The sequence below is a fragment of the Manis pentadactyla genome, chromosome X, assembly GCF_030020395.1.
Source record: "Manis pentadactyla isolate mManPen7 chromosome X, mManPen7.hap1, whole genome shotgun sequence".
NCBI classification, from domain to species: Eukaryota; Metazoa; Chordata; class Mammalia; order Pholidota; family Manidae; genus Manis; species Manis pentadactyla.
In genome coordinates, this window is record NC_080038.1 from 77,568,640 (window position 1) to 77,590,431 (window position 21,792).

Below are 21,792 nucleotides of genomic sequence, written 5' to 3' on the forward strand. Positions count from 1 at the left end.
TAATATCCTCAAATTAAAAAGTGATATTTAGAGTTTTAAAGGACTGTAAGTAAAAGGAAAGATGGAGACCCTATGTGGCCAGAAAAGCCTAAAATATTTTTACTGTATGGCCCTTTACAGAAAGATTTTGCTAATCCCTGACCTCGATGATCTATGAATACAAACAACTAAAATACAAGTAGAAAGAGACAAGTGCCCAGAAGAGGTACATAGAAATAACTTATGGGATAGAATTCAAAAGGAGAAAAATCTGAGTTTCATCCTGCAGTGCTCAAGTAGGTTACTTGGATCAGAGAGCATTTGAGAGAAGGTTAAGGTAGGATTTGGATTTGAAAAGATGGAAGAAAATGATATTCCAAATGAAGGAAACAAAGTAAGTCAAGACACCAAGGTTGGAAACATGTAAGTTGTATGTAGGGGACATACTTGGCAGATGGTTCTGCAAGCAGTGAGAAGCCTTTGAATGATTTAAAGAGGGATTTGAGGTGAATATAAGTCTATTTCAGAAAGATCAATTGGAGAATGGAAAGAGTACAGTTGAGATGATCCTAAATCATCAAGGACAGTACTCTTCAAAGATGAATGAGATCATGAACCTGAGAAATCTACTATATGGCCAATGATGATAAAAACAAAAACAGAAAAAGTTCAGACACATTGACTTTTATGTACTCTTGCTAAGGATCTAGGTCTGAATCATTTTGTTTTTGTTCCTCATAACATAGTACATAGAAGTCCCTTAAAAATGTGTTTAGTTGTTGCAGAAAAGAAGCAAAGAAACCCTTTTATAAAAATTGTGCAAGTTGGCATTCAGATATAGATGTCCAGTGCACAGATGAAAGCACATATCTGGAACTGAGTGGGGATTTTATGACGACAGTTCCGGATTTCAAAATCGTATGCCTAACAGTTCTAGTTTGTGGGGAAGTTGGGGTTCCTATGGCCAGGATCCTCACTGACTTAAACCACTTGATGATGTCACTGGCCTGTTGCTAGGCTACTGCTTCCACACCCATATGCAATAAGCTATTATTGCACTATGTAGAGAGCTTGGCCCAGTGTTCTGGGTAGAGGCAGAGATGCTAGTGCTTGACCTACCGCCAGGAGAACAAGTCAGGTAATAAACCATTTCACCCCAAAGAAACATTCTACTGTCATTTATTTGGTCACACTGAATCCATAGTGAACTTTCCCAGGGCTAAAACCCATTGGCAAAACAATTGGTGACAGTTGGCAGGATTCATTGTGGACCAAGGAAAAGACAGGCTGCCCTTATGGGAGGGTTGTTTCAGTGGGCTGCCATTATGAATGGGGAGACAGTGGACTGTCCCCTAATGGGTATGTGGTCTCAGGTGGCTTGCCTCCTAGAGAGCTGGGCCGCACCCTAGGACTGGAGGCAAGTGGAGGTGATACCTGAGGCAGTAGAGGTGGCCCTTGGTATAGTAAGTAGGTCTTTTGAGACAGAGTGCCCATGAGGAAGCGGGGACTGTGGGTTGGCTGCTTCTCACAGTATTAAAAAAGTCTACAGAAGAGAAGGACACGCTCCTGTTAAAGACCCAAGAAATGACGGAATGAGAACACAAGCTGCAAACTGCCGTGGATTCACTGAAGAAGGAAATGGCATTGATGTGAGCAGAGGCAGCACGAGAATGCTGGCAGCGAGATGCCATTGAAGAGGTGAAAGATTCCTTACAGAAAGAGACAGCAGCACTGCCAGGTGATCTGAAGGAAGAAGCAGCCATAAAGGAAAAAGACGAACTCCTGAGGGAAGCACAGGTGGAAGTAGCACGAGAACATCAGCTGTGAAGCACAGAGGTGAAGGTAAGAGAGCTGCTGAAGACTGAGCTAGCTAGCATTCCTGCAAGGCACTGTAGAAAAGGTAAAGGATGTAGCAGAGGAGGCACTCGGGGGAGGGGAGAGAAAGGTGCCATCAGCCCCAGAAATGGAGGAGCTGTGGAAGGATGAAGGGGTGGTGCTGGAGGCACTGACCCTTCCTCTACTGAAAGCACGCCCAGTGGTTGAAAAGAAAATAAAGACCCAGAAGCTGAGAGTTCACCAGGGAAAGGTGAAGCACCTCCCCAGATCGTGGAGAACTCTATGCTCCACCCCAATACTCAGGCTGAGCTGGTGGATTTGGGCTCCCACTTTAGGCAGAAGCCCTCGGAGCCAATATTAGCTTAGCTCCTCCATATGTGGGACTTAGGGGTGGATGGGATTGTTCTGTCTGGATCAGAGATGGGAAAGCTGGCTTCCCTGATGGTTCAGCTCACCTTAAGGCAGGAGTTACAAAGTGCACATCAGACCCCAGGGAATCACTCCCTCCTCAATTGGCTTATGGCTGTACTTCATGCTGTGTGGCCCAATCAGGGTGATCTACCATCCTCTCCTGCTAGATGGCAGATGTATGCTGAGCTCCAACAGGTGTTACGGGAGATAGGCATAAGAAATGCCAACTATAGTCCAGAGAATCATGGCCCAGATGAAGAGAATTTCACTACAGGGATGAGAACTATTGTGCTTCAAATGGTTCCCACATCCCTCTTTGGGTCTCTAGTGGCCATTCTTTCCCCTCACCTACGGCAGCCCATAAGCAAGGTGACAAGCACAGTAGCAGACTTAGGAGAGGCTAAAGCAATGAGAATATGGAAAGAAATAAGGTCTGCTACTCACAAGAAGAATTTAAAGGACCACATGAAGGTTACAAGGACCCAGATGTTGGTTGATTTAATACGGGCAGGAACACATGGAAGGAAATTAGACGGGAAGTCAAATCGGATCTTACTAGAGCTATGGCAACAATGGAAACCACAGCAGTAGTTCCAGCCATTAAGAACAAAGAGGCAGAGGTCAGAGACAGAGTCACAAGTCCAGCCTGTGTGTTTGCAAGACTGCCTGCTGGAGAGCGAGCCACCCTCACTCGAGCCCACACAGAAAGATGATTGGTGAAAACAGTTGCACTGAGGAGAATGTCAAGGTACCTGCCCTGAGAGATCAGGCAGGGACCAGAGGCCACATGTTGAAATAGCTGTCCATTGGTCCACAGTGAACATACAATGTGTCCTGGCTCTGATGGACAGAGGGGCTGAATGTTCACTGATTTATGGGAAGCCTGAACAGTTCCCTTGTACCCCCACTATCATAGATGGATATGGGGGTAAGGCTGAGTGAAACAAGCCCAAATTCCTTTGGGAATAAGGCGTCTACCCACAAAAGAGTATACTATGTATATATATATATATATATATCTCCTATCCCTGAGTATATTTTGGGGATTGATATCCTGCAGGGTCTACAGTTGCAGACATCTGCAGGTGAGTTTAGACTGAGAATATGTGTGGTGAAGGCACTTCTGAGGGGACATGCTAGGACCTGCCCGTTGCTTTTCCTGTGCCTTGGCAGGTAACTAATACCAAATAATACAAACTGCCTGGAGGGCATAAAGAGATTGGAGAAACTCTCCAGGAGCTGGAAAAGGTGGGTATTATAAAGCCCATCCATAGTCCTTTCAATTCCTCTGTGTGGCCAGTAAAAAAGCCAGATAGTTCCTGGTGTATGGCTGTTGATTACAGAGAATTGAATAAAGTCATACCCCCTATGCATGCTGCTGTCCCTTCTATTGCAGGCCTGATGAATACCCTCGGCCATGAACTAGGAACATATCATTATGTGGTCGATCTTGCTAATGCCTTCTTTTTCATTGCCATTGAGCAGGAAAGTCAGGAACAGTTTGCCTTCACATGGGAAGGATGGCAATGGACTTTCAACATTCTTCCACAGGGATACCTCCACAGCCCCACCATCTGTCATGGACTTGTAGCTCAGGACTTGGCTACATGGGAGAAACCACCAGTGGTGTGGCTGTACCATTATATTGATGATGTTATGCTCATGTCTGATTCTCTTTCAGATCTAGAAGCACCTAGACTGCTGCAACATCTACAGGAGAAAGGATGGGCTGTGAACAGTACCAAGTTTCAGGGACCTGGTTTGTCAGTCAAATTCTTGGGGATTGTCTGGTCAGGTAAGACCAAAGTTATACGAGAAGCAGTTATAGATAAAGTCCAGGTCCTTCCTGCCACTACAACTGTACCATTGGTATGAAAGGGCATCAAGTGGGACTGGGAGGAGACATGTAAAGCTGCCTTTACTGCTGCCAAGTGGGCAGTTAAGGCCATATAGACCATGAGTGTGATAGAACCATCAAGGCTCTGTGAGCTGGATGTTCATGTGACTGAAGACGGTTATGGCTGGGGTCTGTGGCAGCGTCTTGAACAAACTTGCCAACCTATTAGATTCTGGTCACTACTCTGGAAATGGGAAGAGATACGATACACTTTGATAGAAAAACAACTGGCTGCCATGTATCATGCCTTGCTGGCTACAGAACTCATCACTGGAATAGCCCTGATAGAGGTAATAACCACTTATCCCATCTTGGGGTGGGTATGAGACTAAACCCAAAAGCCAAGGAGTGGTGTGGTACAAATGCCCACACTCACAAAGTGAGGTGCTTACCTACAGCAGCCCAGCGCTCTCTCTAGTAGCCCCTTGAGTGAAGAACTTCAACATTTATTGGGACCAGTGACATATACTAGTGAAAAGCAGAAAGAACTTGCATTTGAACCATTAGCAGAGAATCTCTATCGGGAGGGAAGAGCCCCTATACCTGAAGATGCACGGTACACAGATGGCTACAGCCATGGGAAGCCCCCAAATTGGAGGGCCATAGCTTACCATCCTAAGACTAAGACAATACGGATGGAAGATGGTGAGGGGAAGAGCAGCCAATGGGCAGAGTTGTGGGTCATGTGGTTTTGATCAGCCAGGAGCCCTCCCCTATAGCTGTTTGCACTGACAGCTGGGCTGTCTATCAGCGCTTGACCCTGTGGCTACCAACTTGGTATCATGCCAACTGGCTGGTTGGTCACTGACCCCTTTGGGGGCAAGAATTTTGGCAAGACTTATGGGCCTGTGGTCATACTAAAATAATTACAGTACACCACGTGACAGGTCATTTGCCACTGGCATCCCGAGGAGACGATGAAGCAAATAAATTGGCCCAGATACATTGTTTAGAAGGAAAGCCTGCCTGTGATGTAGCCCAATGGTTACATCAGTGTTTGTTGCATGTGGGGCAAAAGGCAATGTGGGTTGGAGCCCGTTGGTGGGGCTTGCCTTTGACCTTTGAATAAGTTAGGAGAGCTTGGCAGGAGTGTGTTGTATGCTCTAAAAGGGACTTACACTGAGTTCCACAGCAAATGGGAAAATAGCTCAGGGGCCTATACCCCTTCTCAGGTGGCAGGTAGACTATATTGAGCCTCTCCCTGTGTCAGAAGGATATCAGTATGCCATGACTTGTGTGGACACAGATACTGGACTTCTGGTTGCTTTTCCTACCCGTTGTACAAGCCAGCAGATGACCAAAAGAGGCCTGGAGCATCTTTTTGCCACCTAAGTTCTACCACAGGTACTTGAGAGTGATCACAGCCCCTATTTTGATGGACATGCACTGCAAGAATGGCTCTGACACTTAGGAATCAAATGGAAGTTTCACATGCCATACAATCCTACCACAGCAGGCATGATAGAGAGTCACAATGGCTTCTTGAAATCCCGACTAAAGTCAGATACCAATAGTCTATGGGGATGGTCAGTCTGCATATGGACTTTGCTATTGCGTTTGAATGAGAGACCCCGAAAGGGAGCCTTGACCCCATAGACATGTTAACACATATGGCTGCCTTTCCTATATAACTGTAAGTACAAACCCAGTAAGAATAGTTGAAGCCAAGGTTCAGCCACCAGAATAATATCTTGCTGCCAGCACCAGGTGCCCTGAACCCTGGAGACTCCATTGAGTGGATGTGGCCTTGGACCTTTCGACACATGGACCAACAATGGCTGGCTCTCCTGTAACCTTGGGGACAAGGCCTGGCAGGTGGCCTCCTATGTATTTCTGGAGTAACAGCAGAGTGGCTGCCAAAGATCAGTAGTATATCCTGAATCGCCAGATGGTTGGAGCATCTTACAGGGGAGTTTTATTTTATCATTATGACTAGTGCAGGTACCTCCAATAGCACTATATATTGACCCTTCAGTAACCCTCACAGGAAGAAGAGTAAAATTATGGTATACTAGACCTGGATGTTACCCCCTTCCTGCTACAGTCCTATCACAGGACCACTCTCTTGCATGTATCCTACCTGATGGAGAAGATTTGCCTATGTTGGTTTCATTAAAACATGTGTCTTATTGCCCCTAAGGTCTTTGTGGATTGGGCACCTCCTCTGGCTTGAGGATTATTTTAATTTTTGTTACCTGTATCAAAATATTGTTGTATCTTAATTTTTGTTTTTATCTCTAAGTTGTTATCCTCTGTTACTGTTGTTGAGTCTCTTTACAGTGCTCCAGCTTTCTCACAAAGGGACCATTGCGAAAGATTGAGAGCATGTAGATTGTAAGGCAAGAATCCTGGAGGGGTGGAGTATGGGAAAGTTAGGGTTCCTATGGCTAGGATCCTCACTGAACTTAAACCACTTGATGATGTAACTGCCTGTTGCTAGGCCACCGCTTCCACACCTTTAGACAGTAAACTATTATTGCACTATATAGAGAGCTTGGCCTGGTGCTCTGGGCAGAGGCAGAAATGCTAGTGCTTGACCTACCACTGGGAGAACGATCAGGGTAATAAGCCCTTTCACCCCAAAGAAACGTTCTACTGTCATTTCTTTGGTCACACTGAATCTATAGCGAACTTGCCAGGGTCTGAAACCCATTGACAAGACATAATTAAAACCGTGTAACTTCTGAAAAGGCAAGATAAAAAACAGAACTAGACAAGTCTTAAGAGGGACTCAGAAGAGAAAAATGTCATAAAATCAAGATAAGAGAAATTTTCAAGAAACAGTAGGAAAGTAAGTGAAGGTATAAATGCCTCAGAGAGGTCAACAGGTGAGAACCACAAAGTGGATTGGATTTGATTACTAACATTAGCGGAAGCACGTGTAATGGAAAAAATTGTAAGTCATAAAACCTGTGTTCACTTCTGTCTCTGTCACTTACTTGTTGTGGAAACTTAGGCAAGTCATTTACCTTCCCTGATGCTCAGTTTGCTTATCATAGGGATAGTAATACAGCACACTTTATATCAAGCAAAATAAAGTTTTTTAAAGTATCTTTAATCTGCGGTTTTAATGTGCAAATGGCATTGGTTTTTAATAATATATGGTAATATATAAAATCCATACTGTATTTAAAATAATGTATAAGAACCTTGTTAGAACTTTCCTAGGATATCAAGTTAAAAAGTATATAATAGGGGATTAAAGATGGTGGCATGAGAGGAGAGACAGAGGCTTCCTCCTAAAACTGGATACAATTAGAAAATATAGTTGGCGCAACTAATCTTGTGAGAGAGCAACAAGAAAAAGGACAGTGCCAGACTGCATACACCTGGAGAAAAGATCAGACCTCACAGAACAGGGTAATGTACCAAAGCTGTGGCCAGGCGGGACCCAAGCCCTTCCCCCATCCCAGTTCACTGGCAGGAGGAAGAGATACGGAGCAGGGAGGGAGTGGAAGGCTTGAGACTGCTGAATACCTAGCTCTGGAGATCTGCTCTGGGTTGGAGAACAAAACTACGTTTCATGGTGCTTTCATGACACTGGCATGACTACTGGGTTGGAAAGGTAATACAGGCAGAATTCCTGGAGAGACTGAGATTCTAGCCGCTTGTGGAAAGCAGGGATCCATATCCGGCTGCCCTGGGACAAAAGCTTATACCTGTGTGCTCAGCCCACTGGTTCAGGCAGTGGAGACAGGCACAGCAGCCGGAAAGAGGGAACAGCTCTTTCCTCCACCCAGGCACCAATACCACTCCCCTGCAACCCCCGACATTGTTTCAGGGGCTGAGAAGCTCCAGATTAGAGCTTCTAGACACTAGAGGGTGCCATTTACAAATATGAAACACCACAGGAACCTGGTCCAGAGTAAAATCAATATAACACCTGAGAAAGATTTAAATGACATGGACCTTATGACTCTTCCTGAAAGGGAGTTCAAAATAAAAATCATTAACATGCTAATGGAGGTATGGAAAGATATCCAAGAACTCAGGAATGAATTCAGGTCAGAAATCCAATTGCTGAAGAGCATGATGGAGAGTATTAAAAGCAGGTTGAATACAGTGGACAAGACAATAAATGAAATAGAAACTAGAGAAGAGGAATACAAAGAAGCTGAGGCACAGAGAGAAAAAAGGATCTCTAAGAATGAAAGAATATTGAGAGAACTGTGTGACCAATCCAAACGGAACAATATTCGCATTATAAGGATACCAGAAGAAGAATAAGAGAAAGAGAAAGGGTTAAAAAGTGTCTTTGAGGAGGTAATTGCTGAAAACTTACCCAGTCTGGGGAAGGAGATAGTCTCTCAGACCATGGAGATCCACAGATCTCCCAACACAAGGGACCGAAGGAAGACAACACCAAGACATATAGTAATAAAACTGGCAAAGATCAAGGATAAGGACAGACTATTAAAAGCAGCCAGAGAGAGAAATAAGATCACATACAAAGGAAAGTCCATCAGGCTAACATCAGACTTCTCAGCAGAAACTTTACAGGCCAGAAGGGAGTGGCATGATGTATTTAATGCAATGAATTAGAAGGGCCCGGAACCAAGATTACTTTATCTGGCAAGATTATCATTTAAATTTGAAGGAGGGATTTTAAAATATCCAGATAAGCAAAAGCTGAGAGAATTTACCTCCCAGAAACCATCTCTGCTGTCTATTTTGGAGGGACTGCTATAGATGGAAGTGATCCTAAGGTTTAATGGCTGTCACCAGAGGAAATAAAACCACAGTAAAGAAAGTAGAACAGCCAATTACTAAGCAAATGCAAAATTAAATTAACTATCCCCAAAGTCAATCAAGGGATAGACGAAGAATACAGAATATGATACCTAATATATAAAGAATGGAGGAAGAAGAAAAGGGGGGAAGAAAAAGAAAAGAACCTTTATATTGTGCTTGTCACAGCATATTAAGTGAGTTAACTTAGACTCTTAGATAGTAAGGAAATTAACCTTGAACCTTTTGTAACTACGAATCTGAAGCCTGCAATGGCAATAAGTACATACCTATCTATAATCACGCTAAATGTAAATGGACTGAATGCACCAATCAAAATACATAGAGTCACTGAATGGATAAAAACACAAGAACCATCTATATGCTGCCTGCAAGAGACTCACTTTAAACCCAAAGACATACACAGACTAAAAGTGAAGGGATGGAAAAAGATATTTCATGCAACTAACAGAGAGTAAAAAGCAGGACTTGCAATACATGTATTAGACAAAATAGACTTCAAAACACAGAAAGTAACAAGAGACAAAGAAGGACATTACATAATGATAAAGGGGTCAATCCGACAAGAAGATATAACCATTATAAATATCTATGCTCACAACACAGGAGCACCCACATATGCGAAACAAATACTAACTAAATTAAAAGGGGAAATAGAATGCAATGCATTCATTCTACGAGACTTCAACACTCCACTCACTCCAAAGGACAGATCAATCAGACAGAAAATAAGTAAGGAGACAGAGGCACTGAACAACACAATAGAGCAGATGGACTTAACAGACATCTACAGAACTCTATACCCAAAAGCAACAGAATACACATTCTTCTCAAGTGCACATGGAATATTTTCAAGAATAGATCATATACTAGGCCACAAAAAGAGCCTCAGTAAATTCAAAAATATTGAAATTGTACCAACTAGTTTCTCTGATCACAAAGCTATGAAACTAGAAATATATTACACAAAGAAAATGAAAAATCCCGCAAACACATGGAGGCTTCACAACATGCTCCTAAAAAACCAATGGATCAATGACCAAATAAAAACAGAGACCAAGCAATATATGGAGACAAATGACAACATTAATTCAACACCACAAAATCTGTGGGAAGCAGCCAAGGCTGTGCTAAAAGAAAAGTATATTGCAATACAGGACTACCTCAAGAAAGAAGAACAATCCCATATATGCAGTCTAAACTCACAATTAATGAAACTAGAAAAAGAACAACAAATGAGGCCCAAAGTCAGTAGAAGGAGAGACATAATAAAGATTAGAGCAGAAATGAATAAAATTGAGAAGAATAAAACAATAGAAAGAATCAATGAAAGCAGGAACTGGTTCTTTGAGAAAATAAACAAAATAGATAAACCCCTAGCCAGACTTATCAAGAAAAAAAGAGAGTCTACACACATAAACAAAATCAGAAATGAGAAAGGAAAAATCACTATGGACACCACATAAATACAAAGAATTATTAGAGAATACTATGAAAAAATATATGCTAACAAACTGGATAACCTAGAAAAAATGGACAACTTTCCATAAAAATACAACTTTCCAAGGCTGACCAAGGAAAAAAAAAGAAAATCTGAACAGACCAATTACCAGCAACAAAATTGAACTGGTAATCAAAAACCTACCTATGAACAAAACTCCTGGACCAGATGGCTTCACCACTGAATTTTATCAAACATTCAGTGAAGACCTAATAACCATTCTCCTTAAAGATTTCCAAAAAATAGAAGAGAAGGGAATACTTCCAAACTCATTCTATGAGGCCAGCATCACTCTAATACCAAAACCAGGCAAAGATAAACCAAAAAAGAAAATTACAGACCAATATCCCTGATGAACATAGATGCAAAAATACTCAACAAAATATTAGCAAACCGAATTCAAAAATACATCAAAAAGATCATCCATCATGATCAAGTTGGATTTATGCCAGGGATGCAAGGATGGTACAACATCTAAAATCCGTCAACATCATCCACCACATCAACAAAAAGAAGGACAAAAACCACATGATCATCTCCATGGATGCTGAAAAAGCATTTGACAAAATTCAACATCCATTCATGATAAAAACTCTCAACAAAATGGGTATAGAGGGTAAGTACCTCAACATAATAAAGGCCATATATGACAAACCCACAGACAACATTATACTTAACAGTGAGAAGCTGAAAGCTTTTCCTTTAAGATCGGGAACAAGACAAGAATGCCCACTCTCCCCACTTCTATTCAACATAGTACTGGAGGTCCTAGCCACGGCAATCAGACAACACAAAGAAATAAATGGCATCCAGATTGGCAAGGAAGAAGTTAAACTGTCCCTGTTTGCAGATGACATGATATTTTACATAAAAACCCCTAAAGAATCCACAGCAAAACTACTAGATCTAATATCTGAATTCAGCAAAGTTGTGAGTTACAAAATTAATACATAGAAATCTGTGGCATTCCTATACACTAACAATGAACTAGCAGAGAGAGAAATCAGGAAAACAATTCCATTCACAATTGCATCAAAAAGAATAAAATACCTAGGAATCAACCTAACCAAGGAAGTGAAAGACTATACTCTGAAAACTACAAGACACTCATGAGAGAAATTAAAGAAGATACCAATAAATGGAAACACATCCCATGCTCATGGATAGGAAGAATTAATAATGTGAAAATGGCCATCCTGCCTAAAGCAATCTATAGATTCAATGCAATTCCTATCAAAATACCAACAGTATTCTTCAACGAACTAGAGAAAATCGTCCTAAAATTCATATGGAACACAAAAGACCTCGAATAGCCAAAGCAATCCTGAGAAGGAAGAATAAAGCAGGGGAAATTACACTCCCCAACTTCAAGCTCTACTACAAAGCCACAGTAATCAAGACAATTTGGTACTGGCACAAGAACAGACCCATAGACCAATGGAAAAGAGTAGAGAGCCCTGATATAAACCAAACCATATATGGACAATTAATATATGATAAAGGAGCCATGGACATACAATGGGGAAATGACAGCCCCTTCAACAGCTGGTGTTGGCAAAACTGGACAGCTTCCTGCAAGAGAATGAAACTGGATTATTGTTTAACCCCATACACAAAAGTAAACTTGAAATGGATTATAGACTTGAATGTAAGGCATGAAACCATAAAACTCTTAGAAGACAACATAAGCAAACATCTCCTGAATATAAGCATGAGCAACTTCTTCCTGAACCCATCTCCTCAACAAAGGGAAACAAAAGCAAAAATGAACTCATGGGACTATATCAAACTAAAAAGTTTTTGTCCAGCAAAGGACATCATCAACAAAACAAATAGGCATCCTACAGTATGGGAGAATATATTTGTAAATGACATATCTGAAAAGGGGTTAACATCCAAAATATATAAAGAACTTACACACCTCAGCACCCAAAAAGCAAATAACCTGATTAACAAATGGGCAGAGGATATGAAGAGACGGTTCTCCAAAGAAGAAATTCAGATGGCCAACAGACACATGAAAAGATGCTCCACATCACTAATCATCAGGGAAATGCAAATTAAAACCACAATGAGATATCACCTCACACCAGTAAGGATGGCCAGCATCGAGAAGACCAAGAACAACAAATGTTGGTGAGGATGTGGAGAAAGGGGAACCCTCCTACACTGCTGGTGGGAATGTAAGCTAGTTCAACCATTGTGGAAAGCAATGTGGAGGTTCCTCAAAAAACTAAAAATAGAAATACCATTTGACCCCGGAACCCCACTCCTTGGAATATACCCAAAGAATACATCTTCTCAGATTCAAAAAGACATATGCACCCCTATGTTCATCGCAGCACTTTTTACAATAGCCAAGATATGGAAGCAACCTAAGTGTCCATTAGTAGATGAATGGATAAAGAAGATGTGATACATATACACAATGGAATACTATTCAGCCATAAGAAAGAAACAAATTCTACCATTTGCAACAACACGTATGGAGCTGGAGGACATTGTGCTCAGTTAAATAATCCAGGTGGAGCAAGACAAATGCCAAATGATTTCCCTCATTTGTGGAGTATAACAATGAAGCAAAACTGAAGGAACAAAATGGCAGCAAACTCAGAGACTCCAAGAATGAACTACTGGTTACCAAAGGGGAGGGTTGTGGGGGGGCGGGTGGGAGGGAGGGAGAAGGGGATTGAGGGGTATTATGTTTAGTACACATGGTGTGGGGGGTCACGGGGGGAACAGTGTATCACAGAGAAGGGACATAGTGGATCTCTGGTAACTTGCTACACTGATGAACAGTGACTGCATTGGGGTATAGGCAGAGGCTTGATAATGTGGGTAAATGTTGTAACCACATAGTTTTTTCATGTGAAACCTTCATAAGAGTGTATATCAATCATACCTTAATAAAAAAATTTTTTAAGTATATAATAGTAGGTTTATTGAGGGCAGAGATTTTATCCATCTGAAAACCCCATAGTGAAAGAACAGATGATTGGATGAAAAGAGATAATATGAACCTTTATCTTCAGGATGTAAGTACCTTCTAAGAGGGGAAAACAAATTTAGCAAAAACATGAAATTTTTTTCTCTGTGAACTAAAGTTCAGTATAAATGCTGAACCACTATTATTTTTTAAGAAGAAAAATGGTTTAGATGCTAATAGTGTTGATTATCTCTGAAATGTATATTGGAATTACTATTTCAAATGACTACTGAAAAAAAAACTTCCAAACTTAGGGGACTATTATTCTCCCAAAATATATAGGAAAGTAAAACCAAATATGACTATGAATAAATCATTCTGTATGAAGCAGATCAGCAAAATAAACTTAATCAGAAGTCTTAGATTTCTCACAAATGAACTACTTAACAGTTTTACTGTTTTGACAGTTGTTTTTCTCTCTGTCTGCATTTGAAATGGTGCCTGATCCACCCAAAAATTAACAGGTGTTTTAAAAAATGGCTGATCTTATAAATGTAATGGTTACTTTGAGCACCTCTGGCAGTAGTTCTCACACCTACCCAAGTACACAATCTACTGTTCCCAGACCATGAAACTTTGCTGGAGAAAAAAATTTTAACTTGCTGATTTGGCTCAGTTATCCAACAAATTGAAGTTATCCAACTTTAAGAGGCCCTCCAACCTTCATGGTCATACATGTAGCCATCAAATTCTCTGTAAATGTGGTTACAAATCTTTTCATTTTCCTCAACTTCCTGTGCTTATGTTTCCTCATTCTCTTTCTACTTAGTGAGAAAATGAAGATAATCTATTTAATGAGAGTCCTCCATTTTCCTCTCCACATCAACAATCTCTCTTCAATTTTTACTCCTTCTATTTCATTACCGAGAAAATGTACTCTTTTTTCCTGAAGTCACTTCTCTATCTGTACTTGGAATCCTATCCTCTCTTGTCTCTTCTGGAATCTTATCCCATTTGTCCCCTTTCTTTGTTGCATCTTTAGTCTTTCTTATTACTAGCTCTTTCCCTCTGTCTACAAAACTCTCAGATTGTTTCTTCCTTTAGCTGCCATCCCATCTCTCCTTCCTTTGACCAATATCCTTCTTTGAAGAGTAATCCTCACTTATCTCCTCTCTTCTTAATCTATTCACCCATTAACTTTTTGTATCTGGATTTTGCTTCTACAGATACACCAAAACTCCTCTTTCACACATCACTCTTGCTTTCTTAATAGTCAAACTCTATTCTCAGGCTTCATCCTCTTTGGCCTTTAGGTCATTTGAGATGGTTCAACACCCTCTTTCACTATTTGGTATTTGTGAAATTAGCTCCTTCCTTCTATTCCCTTTGAAGTAGATATTTATCAAGGTTCTGACCTCACCCCTCTCCCATTACCCCTCAGTGTTCTCACACTTTCCCAAGCTACAGTGGTAACTTTAAGAGGAATAACTCCCATATCTCTGTCTCTAAGGTGCCCTTTCTCTGAGTCCTTTTTAAGTTCCTGTGTGGCATCTTCCCTTCCGTGCACCTCAAGCACTATTGGATCAAACAGATCTCACAATCTTCCCTTTTCCTAAATCAGCTTCTCCTCCCCCTCACTTCTTGATCCTTTTAATTGGGCTACCAAACTGTCAGTATTTCAAACTGAAAACCTTAGAGTCATATTTTACTTTTCTCCTTCTTTTAACTCCATATCCAATATAAGTTATCAAATCTTGTCAAAATTACTCCCACAATGACTGTCAGAAAAGACAGTGAGAGATTTGGAGTTAGAAGACTTGAGTTACACTTATTTAAGCTCTGGTTTCTCATTAGTAAAATGATACTAATAACAATGTTAATTGTAATAATATATTAAATGCCACAATAAATTCTCTTAGTCCTCCAAATGTGTTATCACCAACCTCTAAACTTCGGAAGGACTTCATCTTCATTTCTCTTGTGGCATCTGTCATACTCTCTACCATGTATTTTACATAGGTATTTGTGGACATATCTTATTTCCTTTCCTGAGAGACACCGTAAGCTCCATTGGTTCAAGAACCATGTCTTATTTCCTTTTTTTCTCTATTTGAAGACTCTGCTGTGCCTTCTGAGCCACAGCAGCAGTTTCACATGTGGAAAATTAATGAAACTGATTAATAGCAAATGGATCCTATCTACTGATACAGCAAAAATATTTCCTTCATTTCTGGGTCAAGTTATGTACAAGAATGCATAAATCCTTTGACTCAAAGTGACAATAAATGGAGAACAAGGAAGAGCAGGACCAACCAAAAATAAAAAAGCTGAACAAAGGTAGAAGAAATCATGAGAGAAGTGGATTAGATCAGTTTAATTACAGGGAGGAGAAGTAAAAATTAGACAATCTGGGAGGAAAAAGAAGATAAAGTTGCCATTTAGGAGGCTCAGTTTATTATAAATATTGTAATTAAGCCAAAATCTTCTGGGGAAATTTAAAAGAGCAAACAAAAAGTCATATAACTTAGATAAATAAAATTGGAAATATATCTAGACAGGATTTTCAAGCTTCTCTGCAAAACCAGACTATTTTTGTTTAGTAAGTATGGGGATTGAAATTTGTTTTATTCCTCAATAATGAAAAGAGTTAAAAGCTTTAAAATGATCATTTCTTTAGCCTTCTTCTGGGTTTAGCCCTTATCTCCCTGAGAAATTATTTGCTTCTTTATAGTTGAACACAGCCATAATAACAAGCCTTTATAGGGCCAGGCTTGGTGTGACAAATATGTTATGTACTTGCACACATACTTCTAATTTCTCTGCCTTTGAAATTACACTGTGGCTGTGGAAAAGGTGGGGGAAGGTGGTACGTAGATGAGTCTATGGGTCCTAATTTACCTACAGAATCAATTGTTCTGAATTTGCAAATATTTCTCCCCCAGATCTGCATTGTTCAATTTCAGTTCCAACTCTACTGCTTTGTAACCCAATGGTTTGGGGCCAATTAACAACTTGCGTTTCAGGAAGGTTGGGACTTTTTTGTTCACTGTTCTCTCTCCAGTTCTTTGTGCAATTGTTGGTACATAATAGGCAATGAATAAATATTCATTGAATAAATTACTGAACTTCTCGGTGCTTCTGTTTTCTCACCTTTTAGGATTAGATAGGATAAAATATGTAAATTGCCTAGCATAGAGTGCATACCCAATAAATATTAATTCTTCCCTTTCCACATGATCTAAAGAACAAGAATATATCCAGAGTCACATATGAATAACTGGCAAAGTGGCTTGGAATTCAAATGATTTGATATTTAAGATCTCTCTGTGAATATATCCTAAGCAAACACAGAAATTCTCACATTATGAGAAAAAACAAGTGCTATCCAGAACTAATTCTGTGAAAGCCAGGGACAGCGAGTGTAATGTGCATCCCAATGTGTATATTCTCCAGTTTGTGTGCAAAAGGAAGGAAGAGAGAGAGAGAGGGAGGAAGAAGGGGAAAGTGGAAAGTGATTGGCCAAGTTATAGAAAAAGGCACCTCTCATCTCCCAGAACCACCTCCTGTCTCCCTCCCTCCACACACACAGTTCTTATTTGTTGCTTTAACATTTGATTCTGTAAAAGGAGCAAGTGACTAGTTTACTGTAATGACATTCTCCTTTGATATTTACATAAATATATGAAAGTTCAAGCAAATGTCCAAAACAATCACCTTCCCAACAGAGCCTACATGCTCATAGGTTCACACGTGCACATAGACACAACTAACAGCCTCCCTAAAGAGACATGAGAAAATGATTTTAAAATAAAGAAAGAAGAGGGGAGGCAGATAAAAGCAAAAGAACAGTACAGCTTCCCACCGGTCTAAAATAATACCAAGTATGTTACCCTAATTTAACCCTTTGCTTTCCACAGCTGAAGCAAATAATTGATTTTATTTTGTGATAGAAGAATTGTTTCCTGCAATAATACGGGAGAAATAAAAAGCAAAGCAAAGCAAAGAACTGCTGTTACTATTTTCTGGGGCACACTGTTTCTATTTGTGAAACATTTGTGCTTATAACTGCTTGGAATAATCTCCTGTTTCAGCTAAGAAGAGCTGTGTGTGTGTGTGTGTGTGTGTGTGTGTGTGTGTGTGTGTGCTGAGGAAAGCTTATTACTGTGGGTAAAAAAAGTTTTCTTAATTTTCTCCTCAAATGAGACAGAGAATGTATCCTAGTTTGTAAAATAGAAGGTTATATATTTTAGTAGAAAATATAATAATGTAATTTTCAAAAGAGCTCATTGTTAGGCACAAAAGTTCGTACACCATAGACAACAAAGGTGTGGAAATACTTGAACTTCTGACTTCATTTTCTTCTTTCTAGCCCATATCTCAATAGCAAAATCTAAATAAAGACTTCGACCTCTGATATAACAGCTGATAATTTTTATGAGAAGCCTGTGAAAGAACTTTGTCCCTTTTTTCCTTGGTTCAAAGTGCACAAAAATGTTTTGTAGTACAAGGGTAGGGCCATAGAGATAGAAAGACTTTATATTCCAAGAATTTCCATGATGCTTGGAACTGTTGCATCTCAGAATCAGAACATATGGGCCCATGGTTGCCTGGATTTAAAGATGACTCTTTTTATACTAATGATTAGAAATAAACTTTGTAAGTCCAACAATCTGATTTTAAGGATCTGGTAACTGACTTATCTTTCTCCTTTAAGCTCTCAGCTTCTAAGGAATTATAAATTGGGACAGAATTGGTATGACACAGCTTACCTGTTCAGGATTTTGTACTATGTATCTCCTAACAGTGGTCTGTGGATATGTAGTGACTTTCACTGTTGGAGAATGGAGTTCCTGTGAAAAAAAGATAAAAGCTGCATATAATCATAGTTCATATATAGTGATCTTGGAGCCATCAACAATAACAGGGAGCAATTTTCAGAGTGAAAACTTTAAAGTCATTTGCACAAATGATGACATGTGAATTTATGTTTCAGTCAATTTGAGCCTCAAAAACATACATGAAAGCCTATGTTTATGTGCTCAGCACTGTGCTGGTGTCTATACTCACTGCTACATTTTATACTCATTTCATGGTAATTCATCACATATTCCCAACTATATTTGATGAGTTTCAAAATACTTATTTCATTGTTAATGTGCACACATGATTAGAACTATAGCTTCATATTTATTAATTATATCTTTTCTTTGGAAAGAACATCCAGTATTTTAAAAAATGGAAGGAGTTGCAAGGAAAAAGTGTGTGTATGTGTGCACTTAAACATTTAAATCTTCACTGTGGTGAGAGGCATAAATAATATTAAAAGGGAGACAGAATACTAGAACAAAGTCATTTGTAAACTTTTGTTGGAAAAAGAGTCAATATCATTAATACAAACAGAGTTTTTATACTGCCCCCAAAAATGAATCTTCACACTAATAGAAAAATGAGCAAGTAATGTGAACATTTATTTTTAAAAAAGCAAATTAATAGACAAAATTATTTACCCAAACTAGGAATCAAACAAACATAACAAAAGAATATCATGTTTTAACTGGAAAATATTTTAAATAATAATGATGATGAGGGTACAGTAGGAGAAACATTTTCCTATGGAGAGGGGAAAAGTTAAACAATCATCCGTAGGTTGAAATACTAGTCATTAAAGTAATAATCTTGAGTAATACAAATTACATAAGAATAAATGGGAAAAGAAGTTATAAAATTCATGTATGGTATGATCTCAATTTTTTATTTGAACTGAAGAAAATACAAAATGCTAAGAGTAATATCTCTGGATGGGGAGGGCATTGTGAGTGATTTTTGATTTTTCCTCTTTATACCGTTTTATAGTTCCTGAATTTTCTATATAAACACATATTTTTATTATCAGAAATAATTCATACAGTAAACACAATTTTAAAGCCCTCCATTATGAAAAATAATACTGCAGTTTTCTGACTGGAGTTGCTTTAGTGAATGGCTTTTTGATTTAAGTGGAGTTACTTTTCTGAGGTAATCTTATCTGGTGATCCTGTAGGGTTCCATTTCTAACTCAACTGTATCTTTATCCCACTGTCTTATATTTTGTTATGTATGTGACCCATGCTAGTCTGTAAACTCTTTGAGAACAATGATTGTCCTAATTGACCTTTGTGCAGTATTTGCTACATAGTTGGCACTCAGCAAAAGTTTGCTGAATCAGTGCTTGATTCTAAATGACCTAGCTCTAGGCAAGGCCAAATTGGGAAGTGGTAAGCAAACTTTTCTTTAATGATCTTATTTTCTCTACATAATATCACCATTTCTTTAATATGCTCAAGGTCTAGAGACCAGTTTTGTCCATTTGTCCCCTTATTGTCCATGTTCACACCCTGAAACCTCATCTGGGCAAGTCAGTTTGCTTAGAACAGCAACTTTCTCCCTACTCCTCCAAATCCCACACTTTATAGTCCTCTCCTATGTAGTATTAAATTTAGGATGTTTCCTATTTTATTTTCTTAGTATTCTTTTTAATATTAAACACATAATTGTTAATATGGCATTTATTATTACAGATACCTTTTGGAGATAAAATGCCTAGACTCAAGAATAATCTTAAAAGTGGGAATATCAGGTCATAAAGGCTAAGGAAACTAGACCCTTGTATAACTTTCAAATCATGCACCCTTGAGAAGGGCTAGTTCTGACCCTGTAAGTTATTCTCTTTGAATGTAAACTTACAGTACTATCACTGATAAAGGCAACTCCTTAATCAATCCAAGATTATGATCACTTTATTTGTGCTCAAATCAAGGACCCTTAAAATATATATAATCACTAGGAGCTCCTTGGCTAAAAGTAAACTGCACTCAAACTAAAACAATCACATTGAGTAGACAATGAAACTGAAAAATTTCAGTTCACAGCACTTGATTCAGTACTTGTTTTACATTCCTTCAATGGACTGAGCTGATTCTCCTATGTGAGAATCCCCTTTCTAGTTTCATGTTCCTGACATTTTGTGAATATGTAAAACCTTATGAGGAATTTAGGATTGCTTGAACATATGATAAGGCCTACATTAAAATAAAAGAACCTAATCTAATCCGTAACTTATTTTACCTGTTCAGTATTTTGGGTTATTTGTACAGTGCTTGGGGCACAAGCAGATATTTTCAGAGTTGGAGAATGGAGTTCCTGTTGAGAGAAACAGAAGAGGGTCCCGAAATTGTTAGTCACAGTGTCATTTGAATGTCTTACGGTCTTGAGGTACCTTTTCCTTTATTTTTATAATAACCCAATTTGTCAGAAATAAGAATAAATGTTATTTAGTGTTTTCTTAAATGATGTCTGTATCTCCAAAGAGCACATTACCAAAATTCCTTTGTCAGCTTTGCAAGTAACCTAATTTAAGACAATTTCAGGAATGCTTCTGTAACAATACATTCTTCTTGTACTTTAAGATTGCATCTTTTTTTCTTTTTTGAGGAACTCTGATAATATACACCCCAATGTTACTGTCTGCAGTTAACAAGATGCAAAATTTATCAAACAACAGCATTAAGTGCAAAAACTCTCAAGCCCATATAGGAAACTACCTTTGAAAATTCAGTGACTACTGCCCTGAGATTACTTCAGGTTGACTCTTAATTATGCCTTCTCTGATCTGCTTCTAGTTTAATTTCAAAGAATAGGTTCTATGATCCATAAAATCCAAAAAATGATCCAAAAAGGATATGGTTTTTAATAATGATTAAAGTGGTCACTTTATTGATTATGCTGGCATTCTTTACATTTTTCCCCAAATCAGCAAGTTTGAATAGCTTTATTAGTGTGCAAAGAGTTAATAGCATTACTATAATTTACAACCAATTGATACAACTTCAAGATATATTCTAACATATCATTTATATTTCTTTCTTTAGAACAAGAAGGCTATTAAAAATCACAAGCACAGACTTACAAGAGAAGCACTGACAGACTCACAGAGAAGAGAAACTATAATGTAGGTGTAACCTGCTGTTCTTAAAACAAGACAGTGTGCTTACTCAACTTGCCAAATGTTCTGCAGCTTTGGTTTTTCTTTTGGTTCAACTTGTAACATTTTCATCCCTCCTCCCTCTGTTACATCAATAGCAACCCTGCAAACTTAATGTTACAAGGCAGCCTTTGAATATGTTCCCAGATTTCCTGCTGGTAGTTAAGGACAACTGCTCAGTCAAATGCAGAGAATTAAAGATTGTAGACCAAACAGGTACATATTCTTCTGTTTAGGGAAATGGATACAAATGCAACCAAGTGCATGGGGGTTTGGCCCACAGATCCAACAGGAGCCAGTTCAGAGAGAAAAGAAAAAAAATGTGCTTGTTAGTTATATGTTAGTACATGAATGCAATGTAAAACAAAAATGTACACAAAGTCAAAGATCTTCCCTTAATCATTTTCCCTCCATCCACATCCCTTACCCAGAAATAACCATTATTGTTAGGTGTATCTTTACATAAATATATA

At 39.0% G+C, this 21,792-nt stretch overlaps 1 protein-coding gene across 1 annotated transcript in view; it reads right to left on the reverse strand.

Moving 5' to 3' along the window:
* The window catches only part of POF1B (POF1B actin binding protein), a 95,460-nt gene that overhangs the window by 60,079 nt on the left and 13,589 nt on the right, over positions 1 to 21,792 (reverse strand). The window contains exons 3-4 of the mRNA XM_036929995.2: positions 20,404 to 20,478; positions 18,069 to 18,149 (exon numbers count right to left, since the gene is read on the reverse strand). Of these exons, the coding sequence (XP_036785890.2) occupies positions 18,069 to 18,149; positions 20,404 to 20,478 (156 nt within the window). The remainder of the gene's footprint in view (positions 1 to 18,068; positions 18,150 to 20,403; positions 20,479 to 21,792) is intronic.